Raw genomic sequence first — 17,735 nt, 5'->3', positions numbered from 1 at the left:
GCCTAGATTCCCGCATGTGAGGTGATTGATAAAATCTACTATAAAGCCATTCGGACTTTATTAGATTTGAACACTTCTAATAGAATTAAGTCTGATTAAAACCACTTCCTTTTTCCGTACAGTCGTAAATGGTAAAACAGGAGCAGTTCAACCAAAAAGGGGGGGGGGGGGGCACATAGGGGAAATTGTTGTGGGAAAGGGTCATGGCAAGATATTCAAAAAGTAAAAAAATCACATACAAACTACAAATATCCAACATTAACAACTACCAGTAGTAAGTCAATATATACAATGAAATGCAGACAGGATTGGAATAATTTATCTTTGTTTTGCCAATGGATACATTTGCAAGTTACAAGTAGTTTTTTAGTTTTACCATGATGATGGCATGATATGATTCATAAATATAGGATCTCTCGTGATTTGCGATGGTATATGATTTTTATCCAACGAGTTGTGTGTTTTCTATCCCCGAGCCTTATGATTTTTATCCAATGAGTTGTGTGTTTTCTATCCCTGAGCCTTGGCGACGGGATAGAAAACACACAACGAGTTGGATAAAAACCATATACCATCGCAAATCATGAGAGATTCTTTTTATCACATGTTTTACCAAGTATTTTGTTTATCCAAACTTTTTCTGTAAAAATTGCGATTGTGAGCCGCACAACACATTACTTACAACACGTCAACAACGTTACGCATGGAAAAAAAGTTCCTTGAAGTTTAACAAACAGACATTCATTTTCGAACATTTTTTTTATGAATTCATGACAAATAACTGAAACAATATTAAATGTTTCAATTTATATCTAAAACACCCCTCAACTGAATTAATTATTTAGTTTTTCATTCTACGTCAATCAACCGTCTAAACCTACGTAATGATTAACTATGACGTCACGTGGCGTAAGAACACACAGTGGAATATAAAAAATTTATCCCATGAGTGATATCCACCGTATATTGGGATTAATATGTGATAAAATACAGATATGATTCATAAAATACAGAAAATGTTCTCTAGCTCAGATTGCAATATAATGCTAGTAAAGATTGAATTTTTTTTTGCTTTAGGGGATAAGGTATGGAGAAATTTACAATTGCACAGCTATTTGCAATGTTCCATTTTACTACTTTTAATACATGTTGTACCATAATACTGTGATGGATTGCATATTGTCGGGTTGAACATGATTCACCACATTTTACTGTTTTCACTCCTTTGCATTAATGAAATACATATTTCATTGTGATGAAGACAAAAACAACCAGATGTTTATAATTTCAATTTATTCTAATTAAAATATATTACCTATAATACAAGAAATAATTCATTAGGAATTACTTCAACAAACACACTGTATGAGCAATATTTACATAATTAAAATATTAATTCTAAATATAAAAATGAGAAAATAATAAATAGATTATTAATGATGATAGAGTATACACTGTATATATACACCGGTAATAAAAGAAACAACATAATTTCACTCTTAAATATCAGAAGCAAAAAGAAAAAAGTTAGATATAACCAAAAATCATCTAGCCCCCCCCCCCCCTCTCCAATCCCACTTTTAATTTTGTTCCGACACCAATGTTTTGTAAGAAAATTTCAAGAAAATACATTCAATGTTATATAATTCAACTGATGTCATGATTGTAAAAATTAAACCAAATTAAAAAATCATGTTAAAAAAAATACAATGATTAGTAGTTTACAGTTTATGTTCAAGTAAGGTAGTAAAGATCTGTAAGACGTTTGGCTCACCGCGCAAAAAGTGTCCCGGTCTGCTGCTTATTATTTACTTAAGGAAAGTCCAAGTTACTGTTTTCACAATTTTCATTATCGTGTCGTATAGTGGTAGGTCTGAATATTGGTTCTCGTCTCTAAGAAAATGACATGAGTATATATACCCTCTCGACTATAACAGACAGTTTTGGTTAGTCATGACCATCTGTGCTGATCATGAGTGTAGATTCAGTGACCAAATTTAAAAGCAGTATTTCAATTCCAAATACAATATCAAAACTGTGAAACTGTCCATCACAGCATAGATGGATGCGGGCTTGCAGTTTCTTGCATCGGTACAAATCATGAGTATGAACACGAGCATATGTCAAAGGTTGACAGAAAACATGTAATATGTGACAACAATGCAATAACAAAGCTCCATAGGGTTTGTAATTATGACAAATATAGCACTCTCATCCCATACCTGGAGGTATGAGATCATACTACTGCACAATTAAATTCAAACTGTACTTATTGAAGGACTTTCCAAAGAGTGATTAATAGGTTAATATTCATAATAATTGTGCAGTCTATACATAATCATTTATGTGTTCATATTAATGGTTCTTATCAAGGTCACAGCATAGTCATTTGTTTACAATACATATGTCTCCCAAACAAAAGAAATTCCCAGAGGGAGATTTTTTCTGCCTGGTGCCCAGAGCAGGAAAGCATCCTTGATCTCCCCTAATTCAGATGATTTCCAGTGACGTACCAGTTGGAACATCTCTATAAGAGGTAGTATCAAGTGATATAATTCCTTTTCTGGCTGGGGACATCAAACCAAAGAATTAAGTACAAAACAATTCATTAAAATGACCATAATGGAAGATTAGTAAGTGTGACCAGAATAATAAATATGATTCAAGCAGTAGCCAGTATGTTGCATAATATCCATACATGTAAAATAATCATAGTCATACATTTGACAGTTCATTATAATCAGGTTTATATAGTTCATGGTGATCAGAATCCGAAATGACCAGGATTCTTGAAATATAAGAACATGCACAAATAATCTCATAATGATGTCAAAATATAAAGTCAATATTGTTAAACCCCATCCTATATACACAAGTTGACACAGTTGCCATAGGTTTGTTCTAGCTTGCTAAACATCTGAGTAGGATCATTCTGGGGAATGAATCATCGGACACACAAATAATATTTTAGCACATTCTAAATATTTATTAAGTGTGTCTGCAAATATGTTTTGGAGCAAATACAGTATAAACTAGAGGTACTGTAAGCAAGGTCACAAATGATATTCCTGACAAATGATACCCCCACCAAGAAAATGTTATTGGTCAAGTATTTATTTTGGAAAATAATAGATGTACCATATTCACATTGACCTTAAATGTGCATAAATGACCAAAGTTAAAGGTCAGGATATAATTCCATGTCAGAGGCAATATTTTTGTCAAGTTGTAGCTTCCAATTATTTTTCATAGAAGGAAATTGCATAGACAAGAATTTTACCATTTTTACAGTGACCTTGAACTTGTACAAATGATCTTGGGTCAAGATAACTACACATCATCAGGTGATTAAAAATTTTAGTTGAAGTTTTTTTTGTTTCTAATATATTCCATGAAAAAAGTATAGAGCTAACACAAATCACACATTTTTTGTTCCTGTGACCTTGAAGTTGCACATATGAGCTGTCTTAAAATCAAGATACAAGCTCAGGTCATACACAATCTATGTGTGGAGTCAGAACTTTCTGTTTCTCGATAAAAAAGGTATAGAGTGCACATGAATTATGCACTTTGTTTCAGTTATCGTGAACTTTCCAAAATGACCTGAGGTCAAAGTCAAAGCACAAACAATCTTTGTGTGAAGTAATAATTTGTAATGTTCCTCTATAAGAAACTAGAAAACTGACCAGTCAGGAAGGGCCCCGCTATGACAATTAATATACAGAAGTGAAAAAAAACTTTGAATTCCATCCTCTTTATATTAACAATGATGAAAAATAAATGCCCGGCATAAGATGTAAAGAACTGCAATATATAGGATCTCATGATTTGTAGTTGGATATGATTTTCATCCAACAGTTAAAGTGTTAAACTGAGGGGTAAAAATATAAGGGTGCAGCTCATGGAATGCGAGTTTAATTTGATTACATTTAAAAAATGTTTATGAAATTATAAGTAACAACTGTATTTTTAAAATTTCAAGATAATTCCTGAACGTCCAAAAACTGTAAATAGTAACCTTGTATCTGCATAAAACAGGGATAACCTCATGTCTTATAAAAAAAACTAAATTAAATGTGTATTTAAAAAAGATTTATAAACAGGTGTTTTATAAAATGCAAGCCTTCAGTGAATGCAAATAAAATGTATCACCCAGGGTTGACCTCAACTTCAAAACAAGCATTAGTTGCAGACAAAGGTGTTCATTAATCTTCATATGACAGATAGAGATAAGCGTCTAAATTTTTTGCAGCAGGCAAGATAATTAATCCCAGGGGTTAATTGTTCTGCTCTCTCATCCTTTTCTTCTAAAGTTACAATAAGATTTTTTTTTCAGAAATGACAGAATGAGGTTATTATTTGATTACCTGTTAAAATTTACAGCATTAAGGCAGAAAAAAATAATATAAATAATCAAAAAATAAAATAGTGAAAAAGGATATCTTAATATATATCTTGATTTTAGAATTCAATAAAATTATCATAAATCATTGTGTACGGTATTTTAACCAAAATAAAGTATGAATATTATATTTTAAATCCATATTTCAAAGAATGTACACAATACTAGACATCATTCAAAATTGACCTTAACTTCAAAACAAAGTTCATTTGCAGACACAGGCAGTGCAGTAATTAATCTCAATGTGACAGATAAAGATAAAGCTTAGGATTTTCTTCATGTGGAATTAATCCAAAAGGACAAATATTGCACAAATATTGCACAGCCTTCCTAGTATACATAAGGAATCTACCCCACCACCAGAAGACATATAGAGAACCAACCTTAGCATCAAAATATGTTTTTCAGACTACTGAACTACCATACCAAATTTGAACTTGATTGGGCAACCATAAAATAAGTTATTAGAAAAAAACCAGAAAACTTGTGGACGGAAGAGTGACAGACGGACAGACAGATGGACCGACAGACAGAGCGATTACTATAGGGCACCCACAAATCCTTGCGGGGCCCTAAATATTAAGCAGACATGATTGCACAGACAGATGGACAAGCTGATTCCTATATACATGTACCTATCTTTGTTTGGGGGGGGGGGGGGGGGGGGGTAGGGGGTATAATGAGTAAGTGGCAACCCTTATTTTGCATAACCACTCATGACAGTTTGTATAAATATTCAGTATCCTAAAAAGGAAACAGAATATCAACAAACTGCCTGTATATAGGGAAATGGCGGGTTTAACTTCTGTTAACATGAATTTGTTGTTACACTGTGGATCTTTTCACTACAAGTGTGTTGCACAGTATATCATGTTATGGTCTGACCAGTAAGCCTCAAGGACTTCTGTTTGGACATCTTGAAAATCAGTAAATACAAGATCAAGCTGCGTGTTATTTTTTGTTGTGACCTTTTTCATCATTTGATTAAAACTAAATTTTTCTTTCATGAATTTTAAGAAATTTTCATGACATTTACTGGTTAAATCTAAATTAAAATCTCCCATAATGACAGTTTTAGCATTGTTCTGCATAAATGGTAACAACTTGTTTTCCAAAGTTTTACAAAAGACCTGAAGGTGACATGAAGGCTTTTTGTAAAGTGCTACACACTGAACCTCAGAATTTGAGATTATCACATTTATAACAGAAAACTCAATAGAGTCACTAGAAAATGAGTTGTGTGACAAGACTGTCAAGTCGTTTTTTACATATAAAACAATCCCATGGTGTGATCTTGAACAATGGTCAGTTTTGCCATCATTGCGAAATATTTTAAAGCCATCCAATGAATATTTTTCATCTATGTCAGATTCACAGAGCCTAGATTCAGCTATACCAATAATATCTGCACTTAATGCATTAGGGTCAGCTTTGATATCAAAGAAGTGTTTATGTAGGGATCTTGCATTATTGAATAAAAATTTGAGATTCATGCAGAGAGTGTACAGTGGTTGATAACAAAGCTGCATTTTGTGTTGTCTTAGTCTCACCATTTCCTGATCTACACTGTCGTCCTTGTCAAGACTCTTTTCATTAAAATTTAAAATAAATAATCCATCTAGTGATTTTACTCTGGAAAGTGCTACATAATAATTATGTGGAATTTTACGTTGTTTTGTTTGTGACAGGTTGATCACTGCACTTGAAAGTGTTGCTCCTTGAGCTTTATGAATTGTTTTACCAGCAGATGCCTGAAGAGGAAATTGGACTCTCTCATAAGTTTTCTTGTTGTAAACAAAAGTTCTCTTCACTTCAAAAATTGGTGTCCAGGATATACTAGTATTCATATTGAACAAATGACGGTATTGATGTCTTCTTGATATTCCAATTTTGGCATCTTTAAACAGAACCCAAATAATAGCAGGCCTAAACATGGAAGTTTTGTATTCAATGTGTTTCACTACACATGTAGCTCCATTAGTTAATCCATCTGCAACATCAAGGTTTACTGATATATCATATATCATATCAACAGCAATAACCAGATGAGTTTTCAGTTGTCCTGTACTTGATTGATTTTCTGGCAAGTTTTTAATGAGCTTTAATTTTACTTCTGCTGAGAGTTTGGCCTGAGACAATACATCTGTATCAGCTTTGATAAGTGCTTTTGAGGTGGTTAAATTTTCAAGCAGATTTGAATTGAAAGTATCAACAAATTTGTTCTCAATGAAAAGATGGGGTGCCTGTTTTGGATATTCAGGGCAATCTGGTGTAATAATCCTTTGGTTAATGATATCTTTGTCCTCTGCTGTTAATTTGTTTTCACGGAGTCTATTCAACATTTCTGTAAATCTGAGATCATCTTTTTGTCTCATTATTTCAGTCAACTCATGCATTTGAAAGTGTTCCTGCCACAAATTTTTTGCAAGTCCTTGGCCAGGATTTGACAAATTCTTAAAAATCCATTTGTCACAAACAGGGGCCAATTGATATAAATCTCCAACTGCAATAACACTAATACCACCGAAATCTTGCTTTCTGCCTGTACGTTGTTGAAGTCTTTCATTCAAGAACGTAAGCATGTTGTTACCTACCATTGAAATTTCATCAACAATTACAACTGACAAATTATTGTATTTAGTTCTAAATGAGTTCAGTTCATCAGCACTCATGTTTTGTTGGTTCTGGTACATTTTTCTGTGAAATGCTGATGCAATAGTAGCTCCTTTAATATTATAAGCAGCTTTTCCTGTGGATGCACAAAGAAGTATTCTTATATCATCTGGATTTTCTCCTTCTTTAGAATACAAGATTCTATGTAATGTTTGAAATATGGCATCAATAACAACCGATTTTCCTGCACCTGCTCCACCAGTAAGGAAGGCATACAATGGTTCAGTGTTATGCTGAATCCATGTTACAACATGATTGTAAAATTCTCTTTGTTTTATGTTTAAGCTCTGTAATAATTTGTGATATTGTTCATCTGGGATGCGAACTGCACTCATTTCTATTTCTGATACTTTTGATGACATGCCAATCTCTGGCCCTATATCATAGTCTCTGTGTTGAATTGTATCTGGATCAAAGTGAGCAAACTCTTCTGATGGTTTTGGATCTACTTCTAAATCTTCTGCCTCTGCTTGTTCTGTATTTGGTGCAACTGTAGCCAAATTATCAAGATCTTCCTCAGCTTGAAGTCGAGCTTCTTCTAATTCCTCCATGAAATGTTCATATTCTCTTTGCTTTATCTGAATAATGTTAGCTTTTCTATAATAATGTTGTTCATATGTTTGAAAATCTCCAAGAAGGTCAACCATTTCATTTCTCCAAGGCAGAAACAAAAACAGTCTTTCTCTGTAGTACAGTTCAGAATTTGTCTTTTTACTGTATCCTACATATCTGATGACTCTTTTGTTTTTACGCCTTCTAATTTTTATGCCATTTTTCAAATGAACAACAACATCACTTTCAGAAAAGATATCTTCTGCAGATTCATTTGGACAATCTTCATTGTTTTCCTCATCATCATTTTCTTTTTCCATTTCTTTGGGAAAACTTACTTCCAATTCTGTTACAACATCAGCTAAACACCAGTGTTCCAATTGTTTTGGACGTCTTGCATATCTTTGAATTAAACCATCTGCTTTGATATCAGTTGAATGTTTAGGTAAATTGTTCAGTTCCTCGTCTCGTTTGAGAAGAAAAACGCGCTCTTCTGGAGGTGAAGTATTTATAAAAACTACTTCCCTACTAGACTGTGTCAGAGGCATCTGTAGAATTAAGTAGCTTGCTTCTTGTGCACTAACTTCAACAAAATTAAGGAACTTGTTTCCAATATGCCGAACTTGTCGTTTAAGATCCATATTTCCATCAGTAGCTTCTTGAGATGCTTTATCAAGCATTGCACTTATTCCTCTTTGTGATTTGCTGATATAGGCCACAATGTATGTTGCACATGCATATGGATCTAAAACAAACTGGATATCAAAGTTAGCATTCCAAGCCTGTAACAATGACTGGTTGTAGTAATTAACTCTCATTTCTGATGGACTTCTTTTTAGAAATATTTTAGGACTTTTTAAGGAGGCTCTGATACATTTGATATAGTCCTCTTGTGACATTTTTATGACATTTTCCAAGAATGAGTCATAGTCTAAATTGCAACCATCTTTGTATTCATTCAATTTTTCTTGAAGAACAGAGTACTTCTTTCTATATGTATCTACATCAACATCCAATGGTTCAAGCAGCATTGTTTTGGGTAGAGGTGGCAAACGAAATCCAAACCGACAAACTGTTTTTCCACCTTTTTTGCATGTCTTTGAATGCTTGTGAACCTGGAGTTCTACAAGGTGTTTCAAAAGAGCATCATTTTCCTGCAAGCTGCAGGTAACATACTGGTCGACATAAGCTTCAATTGCTTCATCACTATTTTCTTTATACTTTGGAGCATCACTGGTCCATACAAGCATGTGAATATGTGGTGAACCTCTGTTCTGGAATTCTACACGTCGAAATACATCTGTGACAACACCAAGAGGATTGTGATGACTCTTTAGAACAGTATTGATGAATATTTGTACTCTGTTGTCAAAATATCTAGCACAAGTCACTGGATCTTCCTTAACTAGAGTAGATTTTGCATTCCAGTCCAGAGTTTCTATTTCTTCATTTGAAAGAGGCTTTCCTCTAAGTATTGCCAATGTTTTCAGAAGATCAACCCATCGAGTATCAGCTGATGAAAGAGAAATAAACCATGTTGGAAGACCTAATTGTCTGATCATTGCAAAAACATCTTTCTTTTTGGATGCAAGATAAGCTGGAGAATTTCTGAGTGTTCTGAAGATATAATATCCTTCATTCAGTCTAACAATTTTTTCTGCAGTGGCAGGATTCAGAACTTGTTCTGCTGTGATCGTCTTTCCCTCTGTTTTGCATCTTCTCAATGCTAAGTTAACTTTATCACTAACTTGTTTAATCTGAATTTTCTTCAACTTGAAAAAAATGTTTGGAACAGATTTTGCTGCTCGTCGATCAATGCTACGCAATTCCCATTTTGCAACATCGCTATAATGAACTGATACAACTCTGTCATTATTTTCTACTCGTCTCTGTCCACAAAATATGGTAGGAAAACATAAATACTCTGCATCTTTATCTTCGTATAAACTTACTGGTCTTTGATTTTCTCCAGGGGCAAAAACATATGCCTTGTTGGTGTCATCTGCTTCATCAACAAGAGTATCAGAATTGCCTTGAATATTATCATCTGCAGCAACTTCACAAAATCCATCATCATTTGGTTCTGTTTCACGTTCATCAGTGCTGGAGGATGTTCCAACAAGCTCTTTAACAACTTCCTGGTTGTCATTATCAATAATTTCTCTCCATGAATGATCAATGTTAATGCCTGAAGATTTATATAATTCACTGTTTTCCATAAGCCATTGTAAAGCATTCATGACCTTATTAGGACGGACATTTTCAGAGAAACATGCAGACTTGTGAGAAAGTCTTTTTTTTAACTTTACAGCAATTGTAACATATTCATCTAACTGTCTAGGAAGAGCATTTACTGTTGGCTGGATATCAACAGGAACATTTACAACATTTCCTTTAACAGACATCTGCCCTCCTCTGGGCAATTCTCTTATCTGCATAAATGGTATTCTCTGAGAAATTAGTCTTTCTTCCAATGGATGCAACTTCAAAATTTCTGGTCTGTCTGGCCATTTCATTCCATTCCTCACTGACAACCGTGGAATCTTTTCATCTTTCAAGGCTTTAAGACATGTTAAGCATAACCATTCAACATCATCAACAGATTTAAAACCAGTACAAATGCCTCGACTTGTTTGACTAATATTTACAGACTCCATCTTCACAACACTTTTAGAAAACCAAGTTTGATTACAACAAGTGCATACATAAACTGGGCCATTTTTAATTTGATTATGAAATGTTTGTATGCATTGATCTAAAGAATGTCCTTGTTTCCTTTTCTTTGACAATTCTTTTTCATGTGCTGTGAATACTGTAGTTGATCTTTTCTGGGCTTTGCAGATTTTATCAAGTTCTTTTTCAGCATTTCGATATTTTTTTCTACTTTGTTGTTTTGATAGTCTTTCTTTTTCTAGCTGCAGGGTATTTTCCCGTTTTTTTTCTCTTTTCATTCCTCTCTCTAAGACAAAAGACCTGAGATTGCCTAAGTTTATTCATACCTTTTAAGGTATTTTTTCTGTCGTTCTCTCGAGTTTGTGGGTTTTGTCTAGAACATTTCCTTGAATCCAATTCTTTGTCTTTGAATTGCTTGCACTGTCTAGATTTGTTCATGCTCTTTAAAGTGCTTTTTCTGTTTTTTTCTTGAGTCTCTGGATTTTTTCTAGAACATCTCTTTGCATCTAATTCTTTGTCTTTGAATTCTTTGCACTGCCTAGATTTGCTCATGCTCTTTAAAGTGCTTTTTCTGTTTTTTTCTTGAGTCTCTAGATTTTTTCTAGAACATCTCTTTGCATCTAATTCTTTGTCTTTGAATTCTTTGCACTGTCTAGATTTGTTCATGCTCTTTAAGGTGCTTTTTTCCCCTTAACTTGAGTTTCTGGGTTTTTCCTAGCACATCTCTTTGCTTTTAATTCTTTCTCTTTGAATTCTTTACACTGTCTAGATTTACTCATGCTCTTTAAAGTACTTTCTCTGTCTTTTTCCCTCTGTTTCTCAGAGTTTTCCCTCTTTCTACTCATATAATTCCTCATGTACTCTTTTCTGGTTTCACGAGATCTTGACTTTTTGTGTTTTTTCAACATGTCCTCTTGATATTGGAAATACTTATCCATTTGGGGATTAATATCATTCCTTAGATTCAGAGTACCTGCCTCACTTGTCACTGACACTGGTTGTAACTCAAATTGGGTTGTCATTGATATATTACAACTTTGATAATATGCGAACAAATAATCCACTAACCTATCAATATTATTAAAAGTGATTTTCAGAGCAGTTCCATCTGCAGATGACATACCATCCTGTGAATGTGAATGACTATCAAAGAAAACTGGACAGCTTTTCTCATCTGTATATATTGCTGAACTAAGTCCACCAACTATGATTAAACCTTGTCTGTAACCAGAGAATAGCATTTCAATGCCTTCCTTTAGATTGATACTTTCACCTGATTCGTTCCAATTTTCATGAGTTACTGTTCCATAAATCTGTTCATGATATTTTATTTCAAAGTGCTGATTGTGAATGGAAACAACTGTGGGGAGCTCTTCAAACTTTAGCATTTTAGAAATAAATTGAACAGTGGATTGTAATTCTCCTACACGCAGGCTATATAAATCATCTCCAGCAAAAAGTATATCATCAAGTTCCTGTGTTGTATTTGCGTTGTGTTGTATGATTGCCATTAATGCATTACATGTGCACTGAACCCCCCCTTGAAACACTGGGGAAAATATCATTAGCTTGATTGACTGAGGCAAATACCATTTTCGAAGTTTCTTGAGCTTGAAATGATAAAAGGTTTTCAATGACACAAGAGTTTGGACTCAAAATTACATTCTCAGAAAATGCACTGCTTAGATTATTTGATGGCAAACTATTAGAAATATTAACACCATGAGAAATACATGAATAATTCATTTCATCTTGAGCATTCACATCCAAATCTGAGGAGTTCTTGACGCCTGAAGGCAAATTTTGAATATTCTGTGCACCAGAATGCAAACTAGCACATTTTTTTGCACGTGAAGGCAAACTATCAAATTTCTTAGCACCTGAAGGCAATCTAGCACATTTCTGAGCGCCCGAAGGCAAATTTGCAAAGTTATTTGCGCCCGAAGGCAAATTCTGTACTCTTTTTAACGAGGCAGTATCCCCCAGGTCTCGTGTCCTGTTTTTCACGTGGCCAGGATCCACGATTCTCAAAGGTCCGTTAACTGTAATGTCACTTGTTGGGTCTAATTCGCTCCTGTTATTTACGTGGCCAGGATCCACGAGTCCATGGTCATTAATGCTGGCACGACTCTGGTTTCCCTTCTTCGCCAATGACAGCCGCCAATTTTTCTTGCGAGGCATTGCAGTGTCTGAAATAAACATTTAATTCCCCATTGAATTAATTTAATTACTGTGCAACTAAAATTGAACAGAATGTTAACATTTGACCTTTGAACAAATGAACTTCAAATGTATGCCCTCAGATAATCACATGGAAAGTATCAATGTTTTGAGTTGAAAGGTGTTCTGAATTTTGAACAAATTATTAGATAAAAGATCAATGTGACCTTTAAACAATAAACCATAAAATATGTATGTGGACTACTTATTCACATGTGTGTGCATTACCATGGCTCAATGCCCAGGACTACCAATTTTAGAGGTCAAGCTGTACTCTGTCCCAAGATTACCTTGATTCACAATTTTCTTAATCACTTGATTATCAGAAATACCTCATGGTTCATATAATTTTTATTCAAAAGTTTAAAAAAATCTTCCATTTAAAAAATCCTTTCCAACATTTCTTTTTTTAAAAATGCCCGTTTTACCTTACATTCCCCCCCCCCCCACACTTTTATGGCAAAGATAGACAGAAATAACCATAGCCATATACATGTATTAAACTTTTTTTATTCCTGGTCAAGATGTCTAAAAATAATAAATCTACCACCACACTTTTCAAATTTTGCTTGTCAAGATTTCTTATAAGTGTACCCCCCCCCCCCCCATTTTTAATTTGTTTCCAATGCCACTGTAAAGTAAATGTATAGGTACCAACAATAAATGACCAAGTCTAACAGCTGGTATTTTTTCCCCATAAATTATCAAAAATCAAAATCCAAGTAATATGCACATATCTGATATATGTACAATATATCTGCAAAACATCAACTTTCTTTCTTGAAAACTGTAGGAGTAGTTATCTGTACAATAGGGGTACCCTTTTGGCAGCCGACACCGGCCATTTTCTACTAATATGCACTGCGCAGCACAAATGCACATTGTGTTCTAAATGGCTACAAAGTTTCCTCAATTCCATGCAGCAGTTTAAGAAGAGTTGTGCTTACAAACTGCAGTATATCCCAAAAGCACCGGATCATCGAACAAAACAGGTGAATAAATAATTGGCTTTATGCACTTACTGCTAATTTCCTTGTCTGAAGTTTGTCTTTGTTGAGTTTGAAATTTTATATTTTCAATTTGATCATGTAGATGCTTTAATTAATACCAAAACACTTTAATAAATCTTTATGTTGATTGTGAATTTATGATTGTTTTAAAACACACTTCCACCATGATGGGGCCATGTAAAAAAGAAATTCTCGATCACCCTGATATAAAAGCAAACGTCTGCCTGATGCAGACAAGTACACAGACTAAACAACTTATTGTTTTTCAAAATATACAGAAACGGAAAATGATATCAATAACAAAAAGGAATATCAGAGAATACTTATAAATATATGATTCTTTAATTCAAATTAGCTTAATATCGTTAAAGAATCATCACTGATAAATACAGGTAATTATAAATACCTATCAATAATTATTTCTTAATTCTGTTGTTAATACTTAAGTTATTTTAAAATTCAAGAATTTGGTTAGGCCAGTATTAATAAAAATGTTTGGTTAACTCTGAACCAAATTTTTTGAAGTGGGTAGGTATGTAGCTATTTTCTGTTTTTAAATTTTTTGCACATTGATATCCTGATTATCATACTATTTTTTTTTCTATATTGATAAAGCTAAAAAATATTGATATCTATTGATACAAAAACATAATCTAAATGTATTTTTTTTTTATGACATGGAAAATATTGATTGTCCATGTCATAAAAAAACAAGTGAAAAGCTGTCAATGTGACAGCAATTTGAGCAAACCAGGTTTCCTTTTATGTGAACTGTATCCTTATCCATGTCAACCCTGAATTGATAAACACTACCTACCATATCCAAAGAAATGGAGTACCCATATGCAATATTTTGCCAAAAAAATGACTAACTTCAAAAGCTGGTATTTTTTCATAAATTACCAGAAATAAAAATCCTAGTAATATGCACACCTCTGATATATGTACGATTGATCTGCAAAACAACAACTTCCTCTCTTGAAAACTGTAGAAAAAGTTATTCGTACAACAGGGGTACCCTATATGCAATATTTTGTTGAAAATTGACCGAGTTCAAAAGCTGGTATTTTTTTTCATAAATAATCAGAAATCAAAATCCTAGCAAAATGCACACCTCTGATATATGTAAAATTGATATGCAAAAGAACAACTTCCTATCTTGAAAACTGTAGGAGGAGTTATCCGTACAATGAGGGTAACCTATATACAATATTTTGTCGAAAAATGACTAACTTCAAAAGCTGGTATTTTTTTTCATAAATAATCAGAAATCAAAATCCTAGCAAAATGCACACCTCTGATATATGTAAAATTGATATGCAAAAGAACAACTTCCTATCTTGAAAACTGTAGGAGGAGTTATCCGTACAATGAGGGTAACCTATAAACAATATTTTGTCGAAAAATGACTAACTTCAAAAGCTGGTATTTTTTTCATAAATTATCAAAAATGACAATCCTAGCAATATGCACACCTCTTATTTATGTACAATTGATCTGCAAAACAACAACTTCCTATCTTGAATACTGTTGGAGGAGTTTTCCGTACAATAAGGGTACCCTATATGCAATATTTTGTCGAAAAATGACTAAGTTCAAAAGCTGGTATTTTTTTCATAAATTATCAGAAATCAAACTCCTAGCAATATGCACACCTCTGTTATATGTACAATTGACATAATCTTATGACTGCCCTGAAATCGCAAAAAGTATACCAATCCATTAACAAGTCCACTACACGATGTCCATAAAACAAACATGAAAGTATGAATTACTATACAATTTATTATTTTATGCTCAAAAATCTACCCTTGTACATCAGTAAAAACCAGCATTATTTTATACAGAACATGTTCATTAATACCGAGTGCAGCTCCACAAAGATTAATGGTAACATGTATATGAAAATCAGTGAAAATTAGAATTGGATATGGGGTATGGGCTGAAAATTTGTCTTCCAGTCCTGGACACCACCATTTTGTTTTTAAAAGTTTGATCATTGATTGACTGGCACACATCGACGTTTATTGCCCCTACACTTGATTAAAAACTCTCCAATGTTTCTAATTGAATGTAGGCCTAATTTAAATCAAAATTAATTAAAGTGACACCCAAATAAGTTTCAAAAGTGCTTCAATAAAGACACATCACTAGTTCTATATTTGTATTATCAAATAAAAAATAAAAACATTAACATCAAGAAACTGATCTTTTAGATATTGAATAAAATATTCAGTTTTATTACCAGCAGTCTACATATGGTTTAATTTGATAAACAATTAAAGAACAAATAAATTCTTGTCGGAATCACTTAACTCTCGTTGGCTGTTTCCAGAAGACAAAACTTGTATGTTTTACATACGAAAATGTATGAAACTAGCTGCAATAATGTAGCCCTCTCCGATTTTTTATATCTGATGTTTACAGGAGAGGGCTACAATTCCATAGGATCTCCGTAATGGTGCAAAATTAATTTTTTAATGCGGCTGACTTCGGTCTGAAAAGATCGATTTTATATTTGACTACCTCTGGATAAAATGATTTTTTAATTCAGATTGAACAAACTAACCGTATATAAATCAAAACCAGATAAAACACATCAGCATGTTTACCAGTCGTCTTTTTCAGCAGCCATGACAGTTCTCGCATGATTTTATGGGATTTACGCTTGGAGTTTTGATGAACTTGATAACATGAATGTCAGTGTAAATAATCGATCTTACCTCGTTCTATCACTGAAACATCATTTAAGGAAATGGTATATAATGGAAAATTCATATTTACCGCGTTAATTATGTTTAAAATAGGGGAATTCCTACATTTAGTTCAAGATCCGCTCCCAAATTCTCATTGGCTGTCCCAAAATAAAACCGGTCAAGGTCAGTAAACATGGCAGACAAATTCAACTTGCGTTGTTGACATACACAAAAATAACCGATATATGGACTATACTTGATATTTTTGGATTAATTTATGCCATAGACATCTACAATGTTTGAGTTCAGGTAAGAAATGCAAATGTTATTGTCATTTATATACGATTTGAGACTAAATCGTTGCGGGAGTGAATCACTCCCGCACTTGCACCATTACGGAGATCCTATGGAGTTGTAGCCCTCTCCCCAAAAAAAAAAAAAAAAAAAAAAAAATCGGGAGAGGGCTACATTATTGCAGCTAGTATGAAACATGATGTCATAATGTAAATTGTGCCAAGTTAATTAATTCAACTTTGGCTAATGGTTGAGTATGCAGATCCTACTGTGTGCGTTACAAATGAATTGTTGTTCAAACAATCAAATTGCCCTGTGTGAAATCTGCCCCGGTCCAACTGTCACACCATTAACAAGATTAAATATCCATAATTTAAATTACCTACAAATATAATGCTACAGACGAAACTGTAGAGAGACCAGTACATGTTATGTCACATCACACCCTTATTCTACCAATAAATAAATACTACAATAAACACAATAGATTATTATGCACATCTTAAAGAATTCCAAGATACAGTGTTGTTCTGTCAATATTGGGTACTACAAAATTCAAGAATCCCAGTTCATGCGAACCCATTTACGCATTTAAAGCATCTTCAACACCTATGAAAGGGGAAAACAGATTCTTACACTGCTTAACATGAAAACAGGTCTATCTTAACATTTAATAATGCTGACATTTTTGTTTAAATCATTTTATTAAAATGGCGGTGCGACACACGCAACCGATTAATTCGTAACGATGGAAAATATTACTCGGCGATTAATATCACGTCGTTATGAAAATTACAAACCGCGAGCAAACAAAAACCTGGATCTTCACACCAATTGTTCACAAAATAATCTGCAGTCGAACTCGATGTCCAAACACAAATACGATTGTCACCATGCCATGCCACAATGGAAAAATCTGGATAGACTTCTGCGCATGAACGGAAAACGCGTAAATATGAGAAGGTATGGTAAAGGAAGTAAAATTCCCGGAATAAATATCTTACATTCACTCTTTTTTTTTTTTTTAAATATTTACAGTCATATCTATACTGCACATGAAATGCATACAATTACTATAAGTACCCAATGCAAAACAAACAACCCAAAAAACAAATTTTAAAAAAGAGCTAGGCCAAAAAGACTATGAAACATATAATTTTAGCAAAAACTCAAAGTAGAAAATAAAGTACATGACCTCATATTAAAAAGGTACAA

General features: G+C 33.5%; 1 protein-coding gene across 1 annotated transcript in view; it reads right to left on the bottom strand.

Annotated features, from left to right (window-relative positions):
• Positions 1–6,383: 6,383 nt before the first annotated feature.
• The window catches only part of LOC128169260 (uncharacterized), a 17,392-nt gene continuing 6,040 nt past the window's right edge, over positions 6,384–17,735 (bottom strand). The window contains exons 4-6 of the mRNA XM_052835420.1: positions 11,424–11,521; positions 6,997–10,187; positions 6,384–6,392 (exon numbers count right to left, since the gene is read on the bottom strand). Coding sequence (XP_052691380.1) covers positions 6,384–6,392; positions 6,997–10,187; positions 11,424–11,521 — 3,298 coding nt within the window. The remainder of the gene's footprint in view (positions 6,393–6,996; positions 10,188–11,423; positions 11,522–17,735) is intronic.

This window comes from Crassostrea angulata, unplaced genomic scaffold (assembly GCF_025612915.1).
Source record: "Crassostrea angulata isolate pt1a10 unplaced genomic scaffold, ASM2561291v2 HiC_scaffold_112, whole genome shotgun sequence".
Taxonomy (NCBI): domain Eukaryota; kingdom Metazoa; phylum Mollusca; class Bivalvia; order Ostreida; family Ostreidae; genus Magallana; species Magallana angulata.
The sequence above is the reverse complement of the archived record's forward strand: the minus strand, read 5'-3'. Positions and strand labels throughout refer to the sequence as shown.